Below are 24,769 nucleotides of genomic sequence, written 5' to 3'. Positions count from 1 at the left end.
CTCAGGCCACACACCTTTTACCCAGGATCCCTCAGGTTTAGAACCTACAGTCATTATGGAAATGGAGATAGCCACGTCTTTTTGGATGCTGGGGTCCCCTCAGTGGGCAAGGGAGAACCACTCTTGTCTATTCTAGGAGACGAAATAGAAAAAGTTTCCCTGTTGTGTCAGACTACTGTGCCCATCCCTGGAGAAGCAGCTGCTGCCATTAGTAACATAGCTGGCCCCATTTTTCCTGTCAAAAAGAAACAGAAAACCAAGCATGTATCTACTCCTCTTCAAATTTCTTTGGATAGGATTAGTTTACTGGGTCTAGCTCAGGATTTAATTCAGGCTTTTGCTCTTTCTTGTAACATAGTTTCTGGTAAAAGAAGGAAGGATTCCTCTTTTCCTGAAGAGATTCAATATTTTGAATCTGTACAGGAAGATGCAGAGACGGATACAGGTTTTTTTTTCCTCAGATGTCTGTCTCAGACTTGGAGAGCCCATTGTCTGAGTCTCCTTGTGGGGGGTTCTATTTCTTTGAGACTGCTGCTAGAATGTGCCAGTGTTTTCAGTGAGGGAGCACTGAAGTTTTTCAGTCTCTCAGAAAATTCTATAAGTTGTTACAGAAGGATTTTCCAGAACCCTCATCCATTCCTCATGCTCTGTCTGCTTTAGAGGATGTGTTTGTAACTACCTGCAATTTTCTTGATAGTCAGTCAGCTGCCCTTCAAAATGCAGAAACTCTCAGATGATCAACATGAGATGTTAAATTCTTCCTTGGATAGAGATTTAATTTTGGCCCTTCTGCTGCAGAGATGATCGCAAAATGTGATGAAAAGGTCAGGCTGATCCAGGGCATCTGTAAGATTTTTCAACTTTCATTTTCCAAATTGTCCAAGGGATTTTCTATCTCATTACCCAATGTATGTAACTTGGCTACTATGTTTGTTATTCTGTCCAAGTACCCCCCCCCCCCCCCGGCCTCTACTGCAGATGTGGCATGCTGATTTGACTCTGTTGGTAATTAATAAATAAACAACAATAATAAAAAAAAAACAATGAAAATGAGTATTCATTCAGATGAAACTTTTTGCTACATGCAGAAGACATGCTATTGCTTTGTTAAATTGTGGTATGTTAAGTAGTAAAACTAAGTGTATTACCAGTTTACATAATTTTTAGCCCCTTAGTCCACTGGTTTTAGTATTTATCTGAAAATGCTCTATATTTGTTATTTTTTTTTTAGTTTTCTTTGACTGCATTTTCTCTGTTGGTTGTCAGGTTTTGGTGTTAAATAAACAAACAAACCTGTAGCAGAGCTCAGAAAGGCATGTTAACTCAGTAGAACGTAAACTGCTCTTTCTACCAACTGAAATTATCTTACTTTGCTGTTGGTTGGATGTTTTATAGAAAAAATTAAAATAGGCTGTGCTACCACCAATTAAATAACGAAAACTGTAGGAAACAGTTATTTTTAAGATGTGAGAACCTATACATTACAGTTTAATCAAATGTAAAATAATGTAAAGTAAGAGTCAATATGTGTATTTAAATTTATAATCCTTTGCCATTGCCCTGATTTGTTTCAAATGAGAGTAAATGTATTTTCTGTGATACAATTTGTATATTTTATTAATTGTACTGTAAGTGTCATTTAACATATGCAGTAATCATTTCATGCCACGTATTCAATGAATAAAAGCAGTGCTTGCAAAAAGACATGCCAGAGAAACACTGAGCATACCTTTCAACCTGGAAACATCAAACATCTGGACAAAGGCCCATGAAAAGTAGGTATAACTGGCTAAAAATCTGGATGCTGATTAACATAAAAGTTGCATGCATAATGACAAAACTCCACCCCCTCCAGTGGAACTGTGGGATACCAACATGCAAAGGTAAATTGAAAAACAATCAAAATAACACAAAATATAAGCAGAAAAAAACAGTAATCCAATTTTTGATAGAGCTAGAAGCAAGTTAACTGGTAATAGTGCTACCAGTTGTTATTGACAAGTGAAGAATTTCCAAAATCGTCTTAATGCTGAAGAAGATTTGGATTGGTGGGAATATCTGTGGCAACTTAAACTGGAGGCATGCCATTATCCTGGTAGAAATGATAAGAGAATTTTAAGGTGAAAAGGATTATTTTTTTTATCAGTCTGAAGAATCTCCATGTTACGAATGAAAGTTCTGAGTATTCAAGTATCTGAGAATGAAGTGTTTTTATTTTGATTGCTGTATTGCTTATTTATTTTATTTAAATTGTTTTTTAGTTGGATAGCTTGATTTAGAGTTGTTTTGCTTTTGATGGCGAATCCAAGCACTCAGAATTCATTGCAGTCTGATTCTGGTTTTCTTGTGCTACCTACAGGTTTTACACTTCAGGATACACCTTCAGGTTTTTTCATTAATGAGAGAGAAGTTGTCATTAGTAAGGTTTGATGTTAAAAGTATGACCACCGCATGTGACAGTGAGTTCCAGTTGACGATGATGTTCTTTTCAGCTGTTTAGCTTTGCCTTCCAATCCATTTGGAACACATTCCACAGCAGAAGTAGTGAGGAAATTTAATTTAACAACTGAATAATTCCATACTCTTGAAAAAGACTTTTTTAAATTAAAGAGACTGCAGTGGGATGTTGTGTTCTTTGAAGCGACTTCCAAGATGTTTAAGAATGTTGCGAATGCTAGGAGGCAGTGGATTACCTGAGAATTTATTGTGGAAGACGTTGAATGAAAGAACTGGCTTGGAGTATGTTTGGATGTTAGCTGAGCATAATAAAAGTTCACTTTAGGAACTGAATAGTACAATTAAAGTACGGTACTCTAAATTTAAAGCGGCAACTACTACAGCCAATTTTGAGTCCAAAATAGACCGTATACAGCAGAAATTAATAGTAGAGAATGATATTCTGAAAAAGAAAGAGCTTAAGACATTTGAATGTGATCAGGGGATTATGAGAGAAGTGCTGTTTTTCTGCATAGCAAAAAATTGCAATTTCTCTGAAGAGCCATTAGAAGGCAGCAGTACTGCGGTACCACAGGAAAGTTTCACAAGTAATGAAGTGCAAAACTCTGGTGTTTGCCGTTTAAAAAGGTTGATGGATAAAATAAATAATGAAAGATTTTTCAATTAACAACGGGAAATCAACCAAAAAAAATGCCCTCAATTGTCAACACAACACTCAGTAGGATTTTCAGTCAGTGGTAGTGTACCAGGATGGCAGTACGGGGAGCAGAACCTGGGCTCAGGTAGCAGCAGAAGTACTGAATAGGGATTTAAAGGGGCCAATAAGGAATTTGTGGCATACTATTATTTTGAGCCCAAAACCGGAAAATACCAAGGAATTTGGTACAGTTGAGAGGTAAGACACTGAGTGATAGTTTACTATTCCAGTTTTGGTGGACAGAATACATACCTGGAATGTTTTTATTTTTCTGGTATGTGGTGACTAACTGTAATGTGCAGTAGGACTGGAAGTGCAGTGTAATATTGCTCTTGGTTTTACTTTGGAAGAGACCTACTGGTTTGCCATGGTAGTCTGTTACTCTCCCCTCAATTGGTGGCTACAGTTTCTGTATTTGAGATTATTGGATCCTTTGTCTATGTGACTCTTTTAGCTTGGGAAAGTCTTTGGATAATCAGATGTTTTACTTGAAAAGAAAGTAATATTAAGATTTGTTTGTCAGCTGTATGACTATATCTGAGAAAGGATAGGATGACGATACAAGGATATCATTCATAAAGCCTTGACTGACTAGGCTTTAGCACCGTTTTGTTGAGTTAATGCTAATTTTGTCATTGGAAGAAATAACTCCTGATATAGTTTCCTTTATTGTTTAGAGATATGAGCATTGTTTTTCCTTAATTCACTTTGAAACATTTATTTTTATTTCAGGTCCAGGATGGATTTCCTACTGCTCAAGAAGCTTACAATTTTTTTACCTTCAATTTTATGTCTGAAACTGAGGAAGAAGCAGAAGATAAAGTTGAAAAGAAGAAACAGTCTAGTTCATGTCAGAATGTCAAGGATGAATATGAAGAACAGGAGTCTTCAGTTAGTCATCAGCTCAGCCAGGAGGTTGATGAAGAAGAGATGGGAAAGGTATGTATTATTAGTGGTGATAAGTTTGATTTATAAGTACATAACCTTAGATGTTTTCCTTATCACTGTTGCAGTATTCCTAACAAAAGGATATCCTGCTGAGAATAGCTGTATGTCCGGCCAGCATATCAAAGCCTTAGGTTCGTCTAAGCACCGTATGTCAGGCGTGTTCTACATCCAAGGCGCAAGGTATGTAAGTGACATACAAGTGCTAAATCCTCAGAACTTCTTTGCTGCCAGTATTTTTGAATTCAGTCTGTGAATAATTTGTGACATTGTTTTAGTTATTGAGCAGAAGGCAGAGAAGTACCTCATTGGAGACCCTTCCTTCTGTTTTTCTTGTTTTGGCTACTTGTTTTGCATGTCATCCTGAAAGGGGAATGTGAGTGCGGGAGGCAGATTCCTCAAAAGGGCAGACATGAAAAGTGCCTTCTCTGTTTAGGCTTTGACTATGATCCTACTCCATGCTATATTTGCCAGATATTTGTACCAGAGTCCCTGCACAGCCATCTGTCCTTGTTATCAGTACATGTAGTAAACCAACATATGAAATTCTTAGCTCAGGGCACCATGGTTTCCAATTTTGCCTGCCTGGATGTTCAGACGCTTGCCAAGAAGAAGTTGAAAAAGTTGCATTTAGAGACTTCTGCTGTACATCTCCATGGGGTCAGATGTAGAACATGAGGACTGTCCTGTTCCAATGTATGTCCCTCTGTCTCAACCCCCAGTGGAGGCTGACACAGGGCTGGCTGTCTGCATATTCACTGAGGGCGAGCATGTGTTTGCTGCAGACAGGAAGGTGGAACCGCAGCTTATTATATCTGAAGACAGTAGGGGCATTCCCCAGATTCTTGTGAGGGTGTGAAGTCCCTGGTTCCATTACTGAGGTTAGGCAGGGTACAGAACCCACTAGCCTTGTTAGGGTGGAGCTTCCTCTTCATAAAAAACAAAAGTCCAAGCCTGTGGTCCCGGTTCAAAGGACCCCCATGAAAAGTTGCAGAATTTCACTCAGGATCTTTTTAAGGCCATGAACCTCTAAGTTTGTCTGTACTTACACCTGTTGCTCTTTTCTAAGAGGCTCCAAACTTCTGATTCTTCTGATGAGGAGGATTCTGGGGAAGAGTCCTGTCTTACTCTTTCCACATCCATTCCCTTCTTTCCTTAGGGTCAGAGGAGGATGATACTGTGCCTCCTGATTCCCCTGTTGAGGTGCTATCATTTGCTGACACCATTGTTAAAATGATGTAGCATTTCCATTGGAAAGTTTTTAAATATCTGAGGTCCAGAAAAGGTTTTATGACCTGCTACAAATGGATTCTTGTAGGCCTTCTGCAGTGCCCTGTATTTTGGAACCCCTTCTTTATACTTCTTCTTTTGCCTATTAGGCTCCAGAGTCTCAATCCCCTGTTCCTAAAAAAACTGACAGGTTTTAAGTCCCTGAGGCTCAAAGTTTTTGTACAAGAATCCTTCTTCTGGTTCCCTGATTCAGTTCTTGGCTAGAGACCTTCTTTGTAGAGTCTGCATGTCCTCCATGTGCTCCTTTTTTCTCCCACATTCCAAAGACATGCAGAATGTGGATTGGGCACCCTACATTGGCCATAGGTTTGTGTGTGTGTGTGTGTGTGTGTGTGTGTGTGTGTGTGTGTGTGTGTGTGTGTGTGTGTGTGTGTGTGTGTGTGTGTGTGTGTGTGTGTGTGTGTGTGTGTAAGAACTACAGGACTAGCCACCCAGTGGTGTAATCTTTGGCTCTAGATGATTGTCAGTGTTTAAGTGACATCCCAACCCCATATGCAAAAATGGGAACAATTGGTTGTGTATGGGTGGATGGAATCTCTCTTCTGATCCAGTATTTGTTTGTCAGCTGATAAGCCATCTAAGCTGATTTCTTCTTCCAAGCTTTTGCCTTCTGATAAGGACATTAGGGCTATGGACAGGTATGGGTAAGAAGGTGTATACCTCTGCCACCTTAGCCTTTAGGGCCATACATTACCCGAGTCATATTAACAAGTATGTTTTGGCTCTGTTGCCTAAGCCTGGGAGTGTTTTGAATGACATTCCTGACTCTGTGGTTAAGTCCTGTGCCCTTTCTTTATTGGGTTCTGCTTCACAGTTTGCTTGCCATTCCATCAAATGCAGTTATGACACTGCCGATGCCTCATCTAGGGTGTTTTCATGAAGGTCAGTTATCAGGAGGTATTCTTGGCTCAGGCTGCAATTTTTCTCTGAAGATATTAAGGCCAAATTGATGGACCCTCCTCTTCAGCACTCAGAAGCTGTTTGGCTATGCTACTACAGCCCTCTTTACAACCTTATAAGGTAAAGGGAAGATAATGCAGGACCTTATGTAAATTTTTTATAGGTTCATAGGTTCATAGGTTAGTACTAAGCTAACTGCCCTTGCGAGCCATTTTAAGCTTAGTCAATTATCCCTTGTGAGACACTAACCCTGCACCTTGTGTTTGTAAGGCAAACACCTTAACCATTAGGCCATCCTCCCACTATTCCTAAGTTTCAAAGGAACTACCCTTCCAAGACTCACTTTGTGCTTAGACATCCCAAGCAGCCCTTGAAGGGTAAGAGACTGTTCAAGAGAGTGCTTCATGAGAAGCTTGCTCAGGATTTTAGGGGCCAGAAGTCTCCCTTTCCTGATAAGTCTGTTTGTATCTGACATTCACCGTTCTCTGCCAGATTCCCCTTTCTCACCAGTTAACACTATCTCTTTTAGTTTGGCAACACATCACCACAGATTCTTCAATTCTTTCAGTCGTCCAAAATAGTTACTTCATAACTTGAAAATCCCTTCCTCCTTTCTCAGGGATGCTGCAAACCCCCCCCCCCTCCCCCGCCACTCCATCAGTTTCCTTCTCTTCTACAGGACATTTTGTCACAAGGCACTATTCATTCAGTTCCTCTGCCGCATAGAGGTGAAAGACTTTATTCTGTTATTCTGGAATGTTTTTTGTCCTTAGAAAAGAGGGCCCTGTAAAGGCCCATTCTGGATCTCTCCTTTCTGAACACATTTTTAAAGTCACTTTTTTTTTTTAATTTGACTCTTCGGTCACTGTTTCCTCTGCTTCTTTCTCAGGCTTTGCAGGTGTCTCTTGACCTGAAAGATGCCTTCCTCCACATTCCTATTCCCTGTCTTTAGAAAGTATTTACACATCTCTGTCTTTTCATCACATCATCAGTTGTTTACTTTGCCTTTTGATCTTTCTACAGCACAAAGTGTTTCATCTTGATCATAGCCTTTTGCAGACTCCATTATGTTCAGATATATTTTCTTATCTGGGTGAGCTGGTTATTCAGGCCCCCTCTAAGCAGCTACTGTTGCAGGATCTCAAATTCATAATGCTCCTTCTTTGCAGTATGGGTTTCATGCTCAACCTCATAAAGTCGATTCTGACCCCCATCACAGGAAAAAAAAATTCTTGGGAAGCAGGATTCAGGTGCTTTCATTGATTGCTTTTCTTCCTCATCTGAAGGTCCTTTCTCTGGTAGCCTTCTTTCAGTCTCTTCTTCCTTTACAGGAGGTTTCTGTTGGAGAGCTTCTTTAAGCCCTGGTGTTTGTGGCCTCTTTCCTGCCAGTGCTTACTTTGGCCTGGCTTCATATGCAAAAGTTTCAATGGTACCTTAAAACAGTTTGACTGTAGCATCATCATCCTCTGGGCTTATTGTCCCTGTCATGCCTAGTCTCAGACATGGATACCTGTGGTGGATTCACCAGATTTCCCTGAATCCATGTATGCTCTTTCAGGTTCCTTCCCCCACACAACAGCTGTTTACAGATGCTTAAGACCTGGGTTGAGGGCTATCCTCAAACATTGGTAGGGTCCAGGGGATCTGGTCTCCCCAGCAAGTCAAAGACCATGTCAACGTCAAGGAGATAAGAGCTCTGCTTTTATCTCTACAGGCTTTGCAATTCTCTCTCTCTCTCTATTCTGGGTCCTGTCAAGAGTTTATAGACAACACCACTGTCATGTGCTACATAAGCTGGGGAGGGCATCATGAAGTCTTATCTTCTTTGTAGGCTGTCCCTCATAGTATGGGATTTTGCTATCTGACATCAACACAATCTTAATGTGGATGACATTTCCTCAGCACACAGTCTGGTGGCAGACAGTCTCAACAGGTCCATGATAAATCCTTATGAATTGATGCTTCACAGGGAGGGTTTTCTAAATATTGTCATTGGTGGGATATTCCTTGAGGGGACCTTTTTGCCTCCCCTCCGAGCAGAGAACTTTCCAAGTTCTGTTCCAGAATGCCAAGTCCTCTGGCTTAGAAAGTGGATGTCATGTCTTTTTCTTGTTTAGGGGATGTTCCTGTATGATTATCCTCCATTTCCTTTATTGCCCAGGGTCCTACACAACATCATGTGAGACAGGCCCAAAATCTTGTTGGTGACTCCCTTTTGGCTCAGACAGCATTAGTTGTCCTTCTCTTTCCCCTGACCAGTGGCAATCACAACAAGTTACCTCTCTGGATTTATCTTCTCACACAGGACAAGGGCTCTGTCATTCATCCTCATCTTGTCAGCCATCACCTGACTGTCTGGATGATGGGGTTTTAATACCTTTTTGACGCCTGTTTTCTAAGGTTGTGCTTTGGATTCTGCAGGAGGCCAGAAAACCAACTACTAGAACATTTTATGCTGCTAAATGTAAGAGATTTTTTGTCTAGTCACAAACTTGACCATACCGTTTTGTTGATTGGTATTTCTACTGTTCTTTCTTTCTTGTGTGAGTTGCTTACTTCTGGCCTGACATACTCATCTGTCAGCTGTTTGGCTTGTCTTTTAGGAGTTCACAAGCATACCATAACTAAATTCAGGTATAAGCTTGAGCTGTGAAACCATCAACTCTATGGTTACTTTCTGAAGTCATGAGGAAGTGGAAATGGAATAAATGCAAGACAACTCTTCAGCTGAGATGCAGAGCTTCTCTACCAGTCCTTCACCAGTAACAGCTAATGCCATTTCCTTGGATTCACTGGTTGTAGAGGCTATAACCTCAACTTTGCTGCTTGTGATCTAGATTCAGGTAATAAGCTTTTCCACTGGCAGAGATGGACACACACTACTCATTTACTGTAGAGTTAACACAAACGGTTGACTTACATTAGAAAAGAAAAAAAAAATTTCATCTACCTAGTAATAGCTCTTAAACCAAAGATAAAATGGTCACACAGATAAACAGTTCAGTAAAAACTTCAAGAAAAACCCAACCAAGCTAGAGTTTTTACTGTGTGCTACATTAAACCACCTAAAATAGAGGCTTATATGATATATGAAAATGATCCCTTAAGGGCATTAAGTGTTTCAGCTACATGACTTCTTAATGCGTATGACTTTTTACTTTTTAAGTTTTTATGGATACATTCAGTACCTTGAAATACATTATCCCCCGGATTCATGAAGCCTGTGCCGGGCGCAGGCGTAGCATATGCGGGACAACACCAAATATGTCCGCCGACCGATTCAGGTACGAACCAACTCCACGTGCACTACCGGCGTATGCCAGATCTACACAGCCCTCGGCATAGGTATGCAAATCACCCCATGCGCAGTGTCGCACCATGCTAATGAAGGCATACAGAGATTCACAAAGTGGTGCAGGCGTAGCGCAAGCCCATGGAAATGTAAACCAAAAAACATGGTTTACATTTTTCCAAACAGAATATCGGAGTTATGGAAGTGGACCAGACTCATGTATTACAAAGTTAACATATGCCAATGGCGAAATACACAGCCAATGGCACAAGAAAAGATGTACAACACCTAAAAAAAAACATTTAATGTCATGTCCACAGTAACGCACAGTACAACCGCAGGGCATGTGTGTGCAAACAGAAATACAAAAGAAATGTATACAAATGTCATAAAATCGCAATGAAAGACAAATTAGGATTGCACCATAATATGCAATGGTAGGCATGGCACACCACAAGCAAGGCGCAAGGGTTGCCAGGGGCCCGCGACAGTGTTCGGTGCTGTAACTATGAATTAGTAGTCATTGCCATGCAAATGAGGCAGGTAATATTGAATCGCAAACATCCCGCCAGATTAAGGATGTACCTGACGGCACAGCGCTATAACACCGAGGAGTGTATCAGAGGTGATACATGACATCAGCAGAGGGGTGTGCCACCGTATCAGTAAGCACATTGGAGCAATCGGAAATAAATAATCCAAGAAGAATGAGCCTGAGGACCAGCAAAGCTATAATACACCTCTTTATTTATCGTCTCAGTTATAAGGAACAATCCAAACCACACAAATAAAAACAAATCCAATAAAAAAGATTAAGCGCTTTCATCCACTGAATCGTGGACTTCCTCAGAGTCAAATACACTAATTGAATGATTCATTTTAAAGCATTTTTGGCGCCAACTTCTTGTGAAATTTAAAGACATATTTGTCATACTTTTTTTTAAAACATATCACCTTAGTATAACATTACATAGTTCCAGCAATACATTAGTATGCAATGAAAACCAAACAAACATTACCTATGTTAAAATGATAAATATTTTAAAATGCCTTTAAATAATAACCTATCAACCTTATAATGGATATGTTATTTAAAACATCAAAATACAATAAAATATAATATGTTAAAACCAGGCAAATGAAATTCCGTTAGTTTTTATAACCGTGTATATGGGCTGAATGCAAAGGTGCTCATATGCGTAATAATGTATAAATATATATGTATGTAAATGAAATGTAATATAACCTAGATGTATAAGTACTATATAATGTTAAATAAATATATAAATAAATACATTAATATATAAATACATTCCATTTAGATAATACCTTCTGACCTATTCTATGTAAGTTAATATGATAAAAAAGTAAAATTGTGAATTGTAAAGTATAAAACTGTAAAGTTATAAAATATAATTTATAATTTATAATGATGTATGATATAATGTGTAATATATAGTATGTAATATAATATAGTTTTATGGCAGAGTTTTATGAACCTATCACTCCATGTCCTATTATGAGTGGAAGATTCATAATCATGATAAAACATAAATAAACAAGGAAAAGGACTTTAAGTTTAAAATGGTCTTAACGATATATGTTCGTTTAATCCTGGCTTTGTGGAAGCGTCAGTGAGTATTTGCCATTTTGCCTCTCTAACTGCTATATAAGCCTTAGGATTGCCTCCTCTAATATTAAAATTCACACGTTCTAAAATTGCAAACTTGAAATAGTGTCTATTGTCTGTCTCTTGTATATGTCGACTTAAAGCATTACTACTATCATTCTTTTTGACTGCATATAAATGTTCATAAATTTGCCTTCTAAATTTTCGTTCGGTTTTACCAATGTAATAACAACTGCATTGTTAGCATTTAGCTAAATAAACAATATTCATAGTATTGCAATTGCCACTTACGAACGTTACTCTAGTCCTATTTATATTGTCCAGGACCATATTTACATCTTCATTGATGACTTTACAATACTGGCAACTTCCACATTTCCTAGTTCCTCGATTGTTTCCATTATCCCTAATCTGACCTCTGTTCCTTTCAAATAGGGACTTCAAATTCATTCCCATTTTGTATACAAAAATAGGTGTCTCACCCAATACTTCCCTTAACTCAGTGTCATTAAAAGATACATTCCAATATTTCTTTACCATTTCTTTAATATAATTTACCTGTGGGGTGTAATATATTATACATGCCCCGTTGTACCCTTTATCTTCATTCTGTACTGTTGTATTACTGAAACAGGAACGGCCCAAAAATGGGAAATATTTATTCCCCACTGTTGCTATCACGTACGTTTTGACTTCTTTTATTAAATATTCAGGGTACCCCCTATCTATAAATAATTTGCTAATATAATCCATTTCCTCTATCATTTCATTTTCCTTTGAAGTCATTTGTGCTGCCCGAATGCATTGCCCCTTGAAAATGCTCTTTTTCATTTTCAAGGGGTGAAAACTCGTATATTCTAAATAATTGTTTGAGAATGTATTTTTTCTGTAAATACGAGAAGAGAAGCCATCACTAGTACTAGACACAAAAGTATCTAGATATGAAATTCCTATTCTACTATAATTGTATGTGAATTTCAGGAATGGGCTTGTTTTATTCAAATATTTTACGAATTCTTCCAAGGTCTTTTCATGTCCTTCCCATAAGATAAATATATCGTCTAGGAATCTTGTATATAATCTGATGTACTTATAGTATTGACTTTTAAATACATATTCCTTTTCCCAATCCAAAAGAACTATGTTAGCAAATATCGGGGCACAAGCTGCCCCCATAGCTACACCTCTAGTCTGCCTATAATACTCTCCTTTGTAATAGATGTAGTTGTGGTCCAATATAATGCTCATCAGTTCCAAAATTACCTTACTTTTCTCCCAATCCAGAGTGGAATACTCATGTATTCTGTTAGTGAAACTTTGCATTCCCTGTTCCTTAGGGATACAAGAAAATAGATCTATTACATTGATAGTCACATAAATCAACTCCTTTTTCCAAATATCTTTTGTCAATAAGCCCAAAAACATCCAGGAGTCCTTTATTAAATGGGGGACCCTTGTGTAAATGTGTTTTAACCATTTATCAATAACTTGTCCCATAGGGAATGTCTTGGAGCGACTACCCGATATGATAGGTCTGAAGGGTGGGTCAAGTGTATTTTTGTGTATTTTAGGCACTCCAACTATAGTTGCTATAATGGGGTAATCCACTTTCATAAAATTGTACAAATCAATGTTAATTCTTTCATCCATTAACATATCTTCTAAATACATCTTAATTCGTCTGTATCCTATATTAATCTGATTTAGCGAAATGTTATCATAATTGCCTGAATCAACTAATATGTTAAACATTTTGCTAACATATACATTATTATCATATAATACAATGCCTCCACCCTTGTCTGGCTTCATAACCCTTACTGTCCTGTCATTCATAAGTTGTTGTAACAATAAGACCTCCTCGTCTTTTAAATTGTTATAATTTCTAACTCCCCTTGTTTTATTTGAATAAATGTATAACTATGAATATTGTCCCTAAGGGACTAAGATTTTTTAAGAAACCCATGGGCATTGAATTAAATGATAATAATTGTAAAGAATTTGAGAATTTGTTAAATCGTTTTGGTATTGATTATATGAAATTATTAGTGAAAAAGAATGATGAGAAGTTATGCAAATATATTGAAATGGCAGAGATATTGAACAAAAATATAACTGAGGATTTAGTATTTGATCAATGGGAGAATTTATATCATAAACAGTTCTTGGAAGCGGATAAGAAAGCTAATAGTATTGCGAAAAGAAAAGGTAAAAAAATAGAGAGGGATATGAGAGAATACAAGGAAGGAAAGGTATATGAGTGGAATCTAGTTAACCAACAAACAAGTCATAAATTTGAAATGAAATTTTACAACAGGAACTATAAAAGTAATAACAACACTCATAGGGAATCTTATAATAATTATGTAAATCAGGATTTTCAGGGGGGCAACGATCTGGACATGGACAAGTATCAACAGAGAAATTGGAAATGGAGAGGGAATGGGAGAAGCGGAGGACAGAAGTATTGGAACAATCAGAATTGGAGACAACGACGATGGTAGAGAAGGGTATGGTCACTTGTACAAAACTATAAGGCAAGAGAAGAGTATCAATTAATTAATGAGGGGGAAACGCAGGTCAAACCTGTTGTGCACCAATACAATGGATTTAACATATTCAATTACACTGATTTAACAATCGGAAAGGAATTATTTTCTCTTTTCTCGAAAGGCTTGAAATATGTGCCAAATATGAACTTTAGGGTTGTTGACAGTGTAATTGATATCAAAAAATATACTAGAAAATTGAATTTAGCCATATATTTTAAAGATGGTACTAAAGAGAAAGAAAGGAGTGATCTAAAGAAAAAAAAAGCACTTTTATGCCACCCTCACACCCACAAGTCTTGCTTTTTGAGAAATTAATTTTAAGAGATTTATATTTGTTAAAAAATAAAACAAGGGGAGTTAGAAATTATAACAATTTAAAAGAAGAGGAGGTCTTATTGTTACAACTTATGAATGACAGGACAGTAAGGGTTATGAAGCCAGACAAGGGTGGAGGCATTGTATTATATGATAATAATGTATATGTTAGCAAAATGTTTAACATATTAATTGATTCAGGCAATTATGATAACATTTCGCTAAATCAGATTAATATAGGATACAGATGAATTAACATGTATTTAGAAGATATGTTAATGGATGAAAGAATTAACATTGATTTGTACAATTTTATGAAAGTGGATTACCCCATTATAGCAACTATAGTTGGAGTGCCTAAAATACACAAAAATACACTTGACCCACCCTTCAGACCTATCATATCGGGTAGTCGCTCCAAGACATTCCCTATGGGACAAGTTATTGATAAATGGTTAAAACACATTTACACAAGGGTCCCCCATTTAATAAAGGACTCCTGGATGTTTTTGGGCTTATTGACAAAAGATATTTGGAAAAAGGAGATGTTAAGTTGTCTATCTCGCCTTCATTCTTGCTGGATGGGTTCGGAGCCGACCTCGGCTCCGACTCGGCCACTCTAAAAGCTCGAGAGTTGGTTCCACCGGCTCGAGGCTCCCCTTATATCCCACAATGCTAGGCAAGAGTTACCTCAGATCTCGTTTGCCGCTACAGCTTCGAGGTTGGTTGTTTCTACCGGTTCCTGGTGAGTACTATTTTTCTTGTAAAAATTACTCTTTAAAACCCCTTTTAAGTTAATATTCTTACTTAGTTAGTGTAGGTTAGAAAACTTTATTCCCGACCCTAAATATTTTCCGTTTCTTTCCCCAAGAACCTTTGGTTCTTCCATTGGGCCTTTAGGCCTTCCCTTCCCTAGTGGAGTGTGTGTGTTTTTTGGTAGTTTATTCTAGTTTATTGTAGTTTTAAATACTAGTATTACTACTAATTTTATTGTGTTTTCCTGACAGGGTATAACTTGTGTGTTTGTGTGCGTGTTTGTGTACACCTGTCAGTCAAAAAAATGTCTAAAGAAGCAAAGGTCTCCAGATTCAAGAAGTGTGATGCGTGCTGTCAGAAAATGTCTCTAACAGACGCTCACACTTCTTGTGTCTATTGTCTGGGGCCTTTGCACCTGCAGGACTCCTGTGCTGTGTGCCATGGCTTCAGCCCCAGGGTCCTGCAGGAAAGAAAAAATAAATTAATTCTTAGAGGCTTACTGAAGCCAGAGGATTCCCTGTCTGTTTCAACAGGGAAGCCCTCTAAGGCATCGAGGTCTTCGGCTCCGGCTTCTGAGCCGAGACCTCAGGTTGCTCAACCTTTGCCTTTATCGGCTCCGGCTGGAGCCGATAAGTCTCAGTCCACAGTTTCTGTGGCTCCCGGCTCGGCCGGAGCCGAGGTTATTGAGGTTCCGTCGGCTCCGACCAGACCTTCGGAGCCGACAACTAGGAAGAGGTCCAGGTCACCATCTCTTGGCTCCGTTCATTCGGCTCCAGGATCTCCCCTGCTGTCTGAACGGAGCCAAAGGTCTCACTCCTCTAGGTCATCGAGGCTGTCAGATCATGACCTTCAGAGGGTAGTGAGTCGACTACTTAAGTCCGAGGCACTAGCCCAGATGCTTCAGAGCCCGACTCATCAGTCGATGCCTGCCCCGTCCATCAACATTTTCCTCCTTCGGCTCTCTTGAGTTCGAGCCGGGTCGTCGGAACCGAGACTGTGATTACGTCAGAGCCGATACAATTGTCTTCGGCTCCGTCGTCGGCTCCGTTTTCTTCTTTGGAAGAATCTCGGCGCCGGACTTCCCTCGTCGGCTCCGAGGGGGTGAGTGGCATCGGACCCTTGTCCGACCCCCCTCCTCCTCTCGGGGCTTCGCTGGTGAGTTCGGCTCCGACATCGGCCTCGGAACCATCACTGTCGGTGCCGAGGGGTTCTTAGCTCCTCGGAGCGGGGACCTCTGGCTCTGCCTGACAGGGGTGCATTCGAGGTCATGCGGAGTGTGTTAGAGCCTGGCTCTACTCCACAGTCGGCTCCGTCCGCCCCTCCCTCTATGCTGCCTCAGGGTAAGTCGACTCACTCCCTCATCCCGGACCGCAGAGAGCCAGCTCCTGAGGAGCCCCTGTGGGATTTCATCCTCTTCCGAGGCCTCTCCTGATTTGGCAGAAGAGCCCCTCGGAAGAGGAAGTGTAAGAGGAAACACATTGACTCACCTGAGTCTATCACGTCAGACACAGATTTGGATGATTCTGAGGGTTCCCCGTTCCCCTTCTGAAGATGTCTCATTTGCAGACATTCTGGAGATCCTGAAACAGAGGAAATTGGCCAGCCCTCAACCCTTCGGAGGACGAATCTGTGTATCTTGAGGCATTTGGCTCTCGTCCTTCCACCTCCTGGGTGTCCCTCCCTTGACCCCCTCATGCAGGTGGTTGCTAGGAGGGCATGGGCGGCTCCTGATTGCGTGGACCCCACTCCCAGGAGACCCTCTAAGTTCATCACAGCTCCAGCAGACAAGCAATTTTAACAAAAGGAGTTTCTGTGGATGCTATGGTGGTAGCTGCTGCCACAAAGAAGGAACTGGCTGATCCTTCAGTACCTGTCCATCCACCTAACAAGGAATCTAGGTCCATGGATAGGTGCGGAAGCGGATGTTCTCCTCAGCGACATTTACCATGCGTTCGCTGAACTACCTGTGCCATTTCACTCGTCTTCAAAGGGACTTGATCAAGGAAGCGAGTGAAATGTTAAAGGATCCTACAGCTGCGGGTTTCCAAGACAAAATGAACACGCAGCTGGCTACCCTTAATTCCATATCCAACTCCTCCATGCTCCTCCTTTCTTATGCGGCCGATGGAGCGAGCAGAGCCGCAGGGACAGGTGTGGCCTTACGTAGGCACGCCTGGATGCGGCTATGCAATTTTGCGGACCCTTTCAAGACGTCTTTCACGAACTCCCCTTTTGATGGATCATCTCTCTTTGGTCCTCAAGTGAAAGAAACCCTGACTAGGTGCGAGACTGATGGCAAGACCCTTTCTGCCGTCGGAGTCCGTTTTTCGACTCCTTCCAGGCCTTACCCCAAAGGCCAGAAGGGTGGAAAGATGTGGTTCCGTAAACAATCTCAAGGGACTTCGCCTGACGCACAGAGTCGTTTTCCTACCAAAGGCAGAGGTGGGAATAACAATGGTAGACGTCGCCCTAGGGGCAGGGGGGGTCCGCAGAACCAGGGCAATCGGAAGCCTTCCTGACAAGCCCTTTCAGCATCCCTGAGGTGTTGCCCGACTGCCCATCTTCGGAGGCAGTCGGGGGAAGATTGTCACTGTACCCAGAAGCCTGGCTATCCCTGACTCAAGACAAATGGGTACAGTCCATCATTTCCGAAGGCTATTCTATTCCCTTTCTTCACTTTCCAAATCAGTCAAAAAAATCCCTTCCAGATGTTCCACCCGCTCAAAGGGATCTAGCAGCTTTGGAAATTTCAAAACTGCTTGCAAAAAGAGCAATTCAGCCAGTGCCAGCAGACCAACAAGGATCCGGAATCTACTCAAGGTTCTTTTTAGTTCCAAAGAAAACAGGGGACTGGAGACCGATTTTGGATCTCAGTGTCTTGAACAAATCAGTCAAGAAAACAAGATTTCGGATGGTCATGCTGCAATCCATTCTTCCCCTTTTGGGCAAAGGAAACTGGATGTGCTCTATAGACCTTCGGGATGCGTACTATCACATAAAAATGAACAGACGCTCCAGACGATTCCTCCGCTTCAGGCTGGGAACCAGTCATTTTCAGTTCAGGGCCCTGCCCTTTGGTCTCACCACTGCCCCGGTGTTTACCAAATGCATGGCAGTGGTAGCTTCTCACCTGAGACGACAAGGATTCCAGGTGTTTCCATATTTGGATGACTGGCTCCTCACAGCTCCCACCAAGCATCTCCTTCTGATGGCCAGAGATTATACTTTTCGCGTTTGTCAAAAACTGGGTATTTCAATAAATTGCGAAAAGTCTGTTTTGTCGCCTTGTCGTACTATTACCTACATAGGCGCAAATCTAGATACTATAAACATGTCTGCAAGGCTAACACACCAAAGGATATCAGACATTCACAAATTGGTGTCACTCCTTCTCAACAACAACAGAATCAAAGCCAGGTTAGTTCTAAAGGTGTTGGGAATCATGGCAGTGGCCATACCTCTCCTTCCATTAGCCAGATACCACATGCGGATCCTTCAGTGGATGCTTTTTACTCAATGGTCATACCAGGAACTTCCAATGTCTCACACCATTGTGATCACGCAGGCGTGCAAAAGCATCTCATGTGGTGGATGTCTTCCCCCCAGCTCCTGTCGGGAAGACCCTTTGTTCCACCTCCTCCGGTTGCTATACTGACAACGGATGCCTCCCTGATCGGGTGGGGGGGGCATTATCAGGGCAGGACAGTCCAGGGCACATGGCAACCAAACGAATGCCACTTGCACATAAATGTTCTGGAGATGAGAGCAGTGCTTTTAGCGTTGCAAGCCCTTCAAGACTCTCTTCCCTTGGGAACAATTGCAATCCAGACAGACAATATGTCTGTAGTGTGGTACATCAACAAACAAGGCGGAACCAGATCATACCCCCTGTGTCGAGAAGCACTCAGACTGTGGCAGTGGGCGATTTCTTCTCAGCGTTTTCTGATAGCAACGCACATCCCGGAAGTCCAATCACATTGCGGACAAGTTGAGCAGAGCTATTCTCATGCCTCACGAGTGGTCTCTGAAAGACTCGGTAGTGAGAGAAATTTTTCTCAAGTGGGGTCAGCCTTGCTGCGATCTTTTTGCTACTCCCCAAAACAGCAAGTGCAGAGAATATTTCACTCTATTCCCTTTACCAGGCCAACCCAGCAGAGACGCTCTAGTCCAAGTTTGGCCCGGGGACTTCTGTATGCATTCCCTCCTTTCCCACTGATCTCTCAAGTAATTCAGAAAGCTATCGCTCAGAAGGCATCCTTGATCCTCATTGCTCCTTACTGGCCTCGACAAGTGTGGTTCCCCTTTCTACATCGTTTTCTCTTGAGCGACCGTGGAATCTGGACCTAGTTCCAGATCTTTTGATCCATCAGTCGGGTCAGTTTCATCGCTCCCTCCCTCTCTGAACCTCACTGCTTGGTTCCTCCAGTTCCAACCGTAGCCAGGCTTCCTCAATTATCTCACTCTGTTAGAGATATATTGATAGCTTCCCATAAATCTTCCACTCGAAGATTTATTTGAGTAAGTGGAAACGCTTCTCATATTGGGCACAAGGAAGGACATAGATCCTTTCACCGCTTCCATCCAACTAGTCCTTGATTTTCTAGCTGAACTCTTCCATGCAGGTTCATCTCCATCTACACTTAAGGTTCAATTGGCAGCTATTTCTAACTTCCATGTGGGTATTTCTGAATCTGCCCTAATGTCCCACAAACTTTGCAAAGCCTTTTTGAAAGGAGTTTTTCTACTCAGACCTCCTATAAGAAATCCTCCTTCTCCTTGGGACCTAAATTTAGTTCTTGCTTCTTTGATTCTTTCCCGTTTCGAACCTGCAGCTTCCTGTTCCTTGAAATTGTTATCATGGAAAACTCTCTTTCTGGTAGCTATTACATCAGCTAGAAGAGTTTCAGAACTTCAAGCACTCAGTTGTCGTCCTCCTTATCTTTTGTTTCATAAGGACAGAGTATCCTTACGAACTAACCCGTCCTTTTTGCCTAAGGTCGTCTCGACATCAAATCTAAATCAAAGCATTGACCTCCCTGTCTTTTTTCCAGAGTATTCCAATAGGTCTGAACAAAAATTACACTGCCTGGATGTTCATCGTCAATTGAGGTACTACTTGGATAGAACAAAACAATTCAGAAAATCTGATCAGCTGTTTGTCTCCTATGCGAAAGCAGAAAGGGACTTTCAGTTTCAAAGGTATCATTATCCAGATGGCTAACATCTTTGATTTCCCTGGTATATGAAATTAGACAACAAAAATTGCCTAATAAACCTAAAGCCCATTCCACCAGAGCTTTGGCTACTTCTTTAGCCTTCCAAGACAGACTGCCTATTGACACCATTTGTGCAGCGGCTACTTGGGCTACTCCTCACACTTTTATTTCTCATTATAAGTTGGATTTAGCTTCTAGGCATAGAGCTAACTTTGGTTCCACTGTTCTCAGGAGTCTGTTCCGTTAGGCCACCGGGACAAGGTGCTAGGGGCCGGTCCCATCCAGCAAGAATGAAGGCGAGATAGACAACTTAACATATAGAAGTTATGTTCTTACCATAACGTTCCATGTTAGTTGTCTTCTTCTCGCCTTCTTCTTGCGTCCCACCCTCCTTCCCCCTGGCCTGGACAGACCTAGAGGAGTTGTGATTGTGACCTCTCTTTCTACCACCTCTTTCTTAGACATATGCTATTATGCATATTTCCTGGTTCAGGATGTAGGTCACCCTTCTTTCCTCCTGTTGTTAGAGGTGGATTCTGTTTTACAGTTATACTGTTACTATTATAAGCTGGGGTTAGCTTACAAACGAGATCTGAGGTAACTCGCCTAGCATTGTGGGATATAAGGGAGCCTCGAGCGGTGGAACCAACTCGAGCTTTTAGAGTGGCAGTCGGGCAGGTCGGCTCCGAACCCATCCAGCAAGAAGAAGGCGAGAAGAAGACAACTAACATGGAACGTTATGGTAAGAACATAACTTCTATTTGATTTACGTGACTATCAATGTAATAGATTTATTTTCTTGTATCCCTAAGGAACAGGGAATGCAAAGTTTCACTAACAGCATACATGAGTATTCCACTCTGGATTGGGAGAAAAGTAAGGTAATTTTGGAACTGATGAGCATTATATTGGACCACAACTACATCTATTACGAAGGAGAGTATTATAGGCAGACTAGAGGTGTAGCTATGGGGGCAGCTTGTGCCCCGATATTCGCTAACATAGTTCTTTTGGATTGGGAAAAGGAATATGTATTTAAAAGTCAATACTATAAGTACATCAGATTATATACAAGATTCCTAGACGATATATTTATCTTATGGGAAGGACATGAAAAGACCTTGGAAAAATTTGTAAAATATTTGAATAAAACAAGCCCATTCCTGAAATTCACATACAATTATAGTAGAATAGGAATTTCATATCTAGATACTTTTGTGTCTAGTACTAATGATGGCTTCTCTTCTCGTATTTACAGAAAAAATACATTCTCAAATAATTATTTAGAATATACGAGTTTTCACCCCTTGAAAATGAAAAAGAGCATTTTCAAGGGCAATATTCAGCAGCACGAATGACTTCAAAGGAAAATGAAATGATAGAGGAAATGGATTATATTAGAAAATTATTTATAGATAGGGGGTACCCTGAATATTTAATAAAAGAAGTCAAAACGTACGTGATAGAACAGTGGGGGCCTAAATATTTCCCTGTTTTGGGCCATTCCTGTTTCAGTAATACAACAGTACAGAATGAAGATAAAGGGTACAACAGGGCAAGTATAATATATTACACCCCACAGGTAAATTATATTAAAGAAATGGTAAAGAAATATTGGAATGTATCTTTTACTGACACTGAGTTAAGGGAAGTATTGGGTGAGACACCTAATTTTGTATACAAAATGGGAATGAATTTGAACACAGGTCAGATTAGGGATAATGGAAACAATCGAGGAACTAGGAAATGTGGAAGTTGCCAGTATTGTAAAGTCATCAATGAAGATGTAAATATGGTCCTGGACAATATAAATAGGACTAGAGTAACGTTCGTAAGCGGCAATTGCAATACTATGAATATTGTTTATTTAGCTAAATGCCAACAATGCAGTTGTTATTACATTGGTAAAACCGAACGAAAATTTAGAAGGCGAATTTATGAACATTTATATGCAGTCAAAAAGAATGATAGTAGTAATGCTTTAAGTCGACATATACAAGAGACAGATAATAGACACTATTTCAAGTTTGCAATTTTAGAACGTGTGAATTTTAATATTAGAGGAGGCAATCCTAAGGCTTATATAGCAGTTAGAGAGGCAAAATGGCAAATACTCACTGACGCTTCCACAAAGCCAGGATTAAACGAACATATATCGTTAAGACCATTTTTAAATTAAAGTCCTTTTCCTTGTTTATTTATGTTTTATCATGATTATGAATCTTCCACTCATAATAGGACATGGAGTGATATGTTCATAAAACTCTGCCATAAAACTATATTATACTACATACTATATATTACATATTATATCATACATCATTATAAATTATAAATTATATTTTATTTTATAACTTTACAGTTTTATACTTTACAAGTCACAATTTTACTTTTTTATCATATTAACTTACATAGAATAGGTCAGAAGGTATTATCTAAATGGAATGTATTTATATATTAATGTATTTATTTATATATTTAACATTATATAGTACTTATACATCTAGGTTATATTACATTTCATTTACATACATATATATTTATACATTATTACGCATATGAGCACCTTTGCATTCAGCCCATATACACGGTTATAAAAACTAATGGAATTTCATTTGCCTGGTTTTAACATATTATATTATATTTTATTGTATTTTGATGTTTTAAATAACATATCCATTATAAGGTTGATAGGTTATTATTTAAAGGCATTTTAAAATATTTATCATTTTAATATAGGTAATGTTTGTTTGGTTTTCATTGCATACTAATGTATTGCTGGAACTATGTAATGTTATACTAAGGTGATATGTTTTTAAAAAAAGTATGACGAATATGTCTTTAAATTTCACAAGAAGTTGGCGCCAAAAAGGCTTTAAAATGAATCATTCAATTAGTGTATTTGATTCTGAGGAAGTCCACAATTCAGTGGATGAAAGCGCTTAATCTTTTTTATTGGATTTGTTTTTATTTGTGTGGTTTGGATCGTTCCTTATAACTGAGTCGATAAATAAAGAGGTGTATTATAGCTTTGCTGGTCCTCAGGCTCGTTCTTCTTGGATTATTTATTTCTGCTTGGTTCGTAGTGACTACTCCTTGCTTTTGGCACATTGGAGCAATGCAAATCTGGCCTGGCCGTTGCTAAGCAAAGCTGCAGGACAGGGGTGGGGAGGAAGGTATAGAACCGTTTAGCTGAGAGCACACATGGTGCCCGAAGGCGCATGAGTATGGGGATGAAATTGTGCCCAAAACCCGGTAAGCAGATGCACGCGCCACAAACAATAGCACAAACAGGAAGGTCAGGGGAAGAAAAGAAGGAAATGCCGAAGCAGGGTAATTGGCGTACTAATGAGCAATTAACACCAATCAACTCACGGTGGCCACTCGACGGCAGTAGACAAGCCTGCATACAGAAACCTGCAAAATAGGATAGGGGAGGCATAGGATTGCAAAGAAAGGAGGGGAGGACCTGGAATGCAAAGATAGGAGAACTGTCATAGCAGAGCAAAGCAAACCCATCGTAGATCGGCAATAGCACACATTACGCAAGATAAGCCAGGTCTAGGAAAGTGCAAATGAAAGCAGGCAGCTGGATGCATGCCAGCAAATGGTAGGTGTAACGTGCACAAATGTAAACGGAAGGGCAGGAGGTAATTCACGGCATCCAAATGTAATGCAACACCAAAGGCAGCACAATAGTGGTTCTGTTAATAAAACACAGAAGATACCCTGTAGCCACGATCGTGCATGCACACCCTATGACATCATCAGTGTTCACAGCAAAACAGTATAAAGTGTGAAAGCACCCAACACACACCTGTGTATTCCCAAACACCGCACCATAGGTGTAAACAGACGGGGAACTTTTAAAATGTACATGTTGGGAGCTGCCATAGCTGTGATTCATCAGCATGTGTTACAGACCGACGGTGTTGTGGAGGATGATGCCGACAACCACCGTAGGCCTCGGAGGAGGAGAAGAGTGTTCAGACCAAGGGTAACCTACCAGTGGCTACATGATCTGGAGATGATAGGGCATTACAGGGTGGACAGGGACATCTTACAGCAAATAGTAGAGCTGTGCCGGCCACGCCTGAGAACCAGAAACAACAGAGGGGAACCCATCCCAGTGGACATGAAGGTATGTGTAAGCTTGCGAATACTAGCCACAGGTACCTTTCAAAGGCCAACTGGAGATATAATGGGGATCTCACAGGCATCGGCATCCAGGGTACTAAACCAGTTCCCGGATGCCATGTTACCACATGCCAATGAGCATATATACTTCCCCCGAACTAAGGAGGAGTTGGCCAGCAATATGCGTCACTTCCACCGTGTGGCAAACCACCCAGAGGTACTGGGTGCGATAGACTGCACGCACATACAAATCAAGTCACCACCCGGTGAGTATGGTAGGCACTACATAAACCGCAAGGGATTCCACTCCATCAACTGCCAGGTTGTGTGCAATGCCCAGGGCATTATCATGGATGTTTGTGCTGGAAGCCCTGGAAGCTACCACGACTCCCATATCTGGCATGCCTCATAGCTGTATCAGGTATTTGTCAGGGGGGACATCCCACAAGGTCACCTTGTGGGGGATGCTGGCTATGCACTGGAGCCGTGGATGATGACCCCCATCAGAAATGCACACACACCAATGCAAGAACGCCATAATGAGGCACACGCACAAACCAGAATCATCACAGAGAGTGTGTT

The 24,769-nt window shown here is 40.6% G+C and overlaps 1 protein-coding gene across 1 annotated transcript in view; it reads left to right on the top strand.

The window, feature by feature from the left end:
• The window catches only part of CC2D2A (coiled-coil and C2 domain containing 2A), a 3,655,067-nt gene that overhangs the window by 434,855 nt on the left and 3,195,443 nt on the right, over window positions 1–24,769 (top strand). The window contains exon 7 of the mRNA XM_044062582.1: window positions 3,887–4,093. Within this exon, the coding sequence (XP_043918517.1) occupies window positions 3,887–4,093 (207 nt within the window). The remainder of the gene's footprint in view (window positions 1–3,886; window positions 4,094–24,769) is intronic.

This window comes from Protopterus annectens, chromosome 2.part1 (assembly GCF_019279795.1).
Source record: "Protopterus annectens isolate FY-2018-M chromosome 2.part1, PAN1.0, whole genome shotgun sequence".
In the NCBI taxonomy this organism is placed as follows: domain Eukaryota; kingdom Metazoa; phylum Chordata; order Ceratodontiformes; family Protopteridae; genus Protopterus; species Protopterus annectens.
This window is presented reverse-complemented; position numbering and strand designations above follow the sequence as displayed.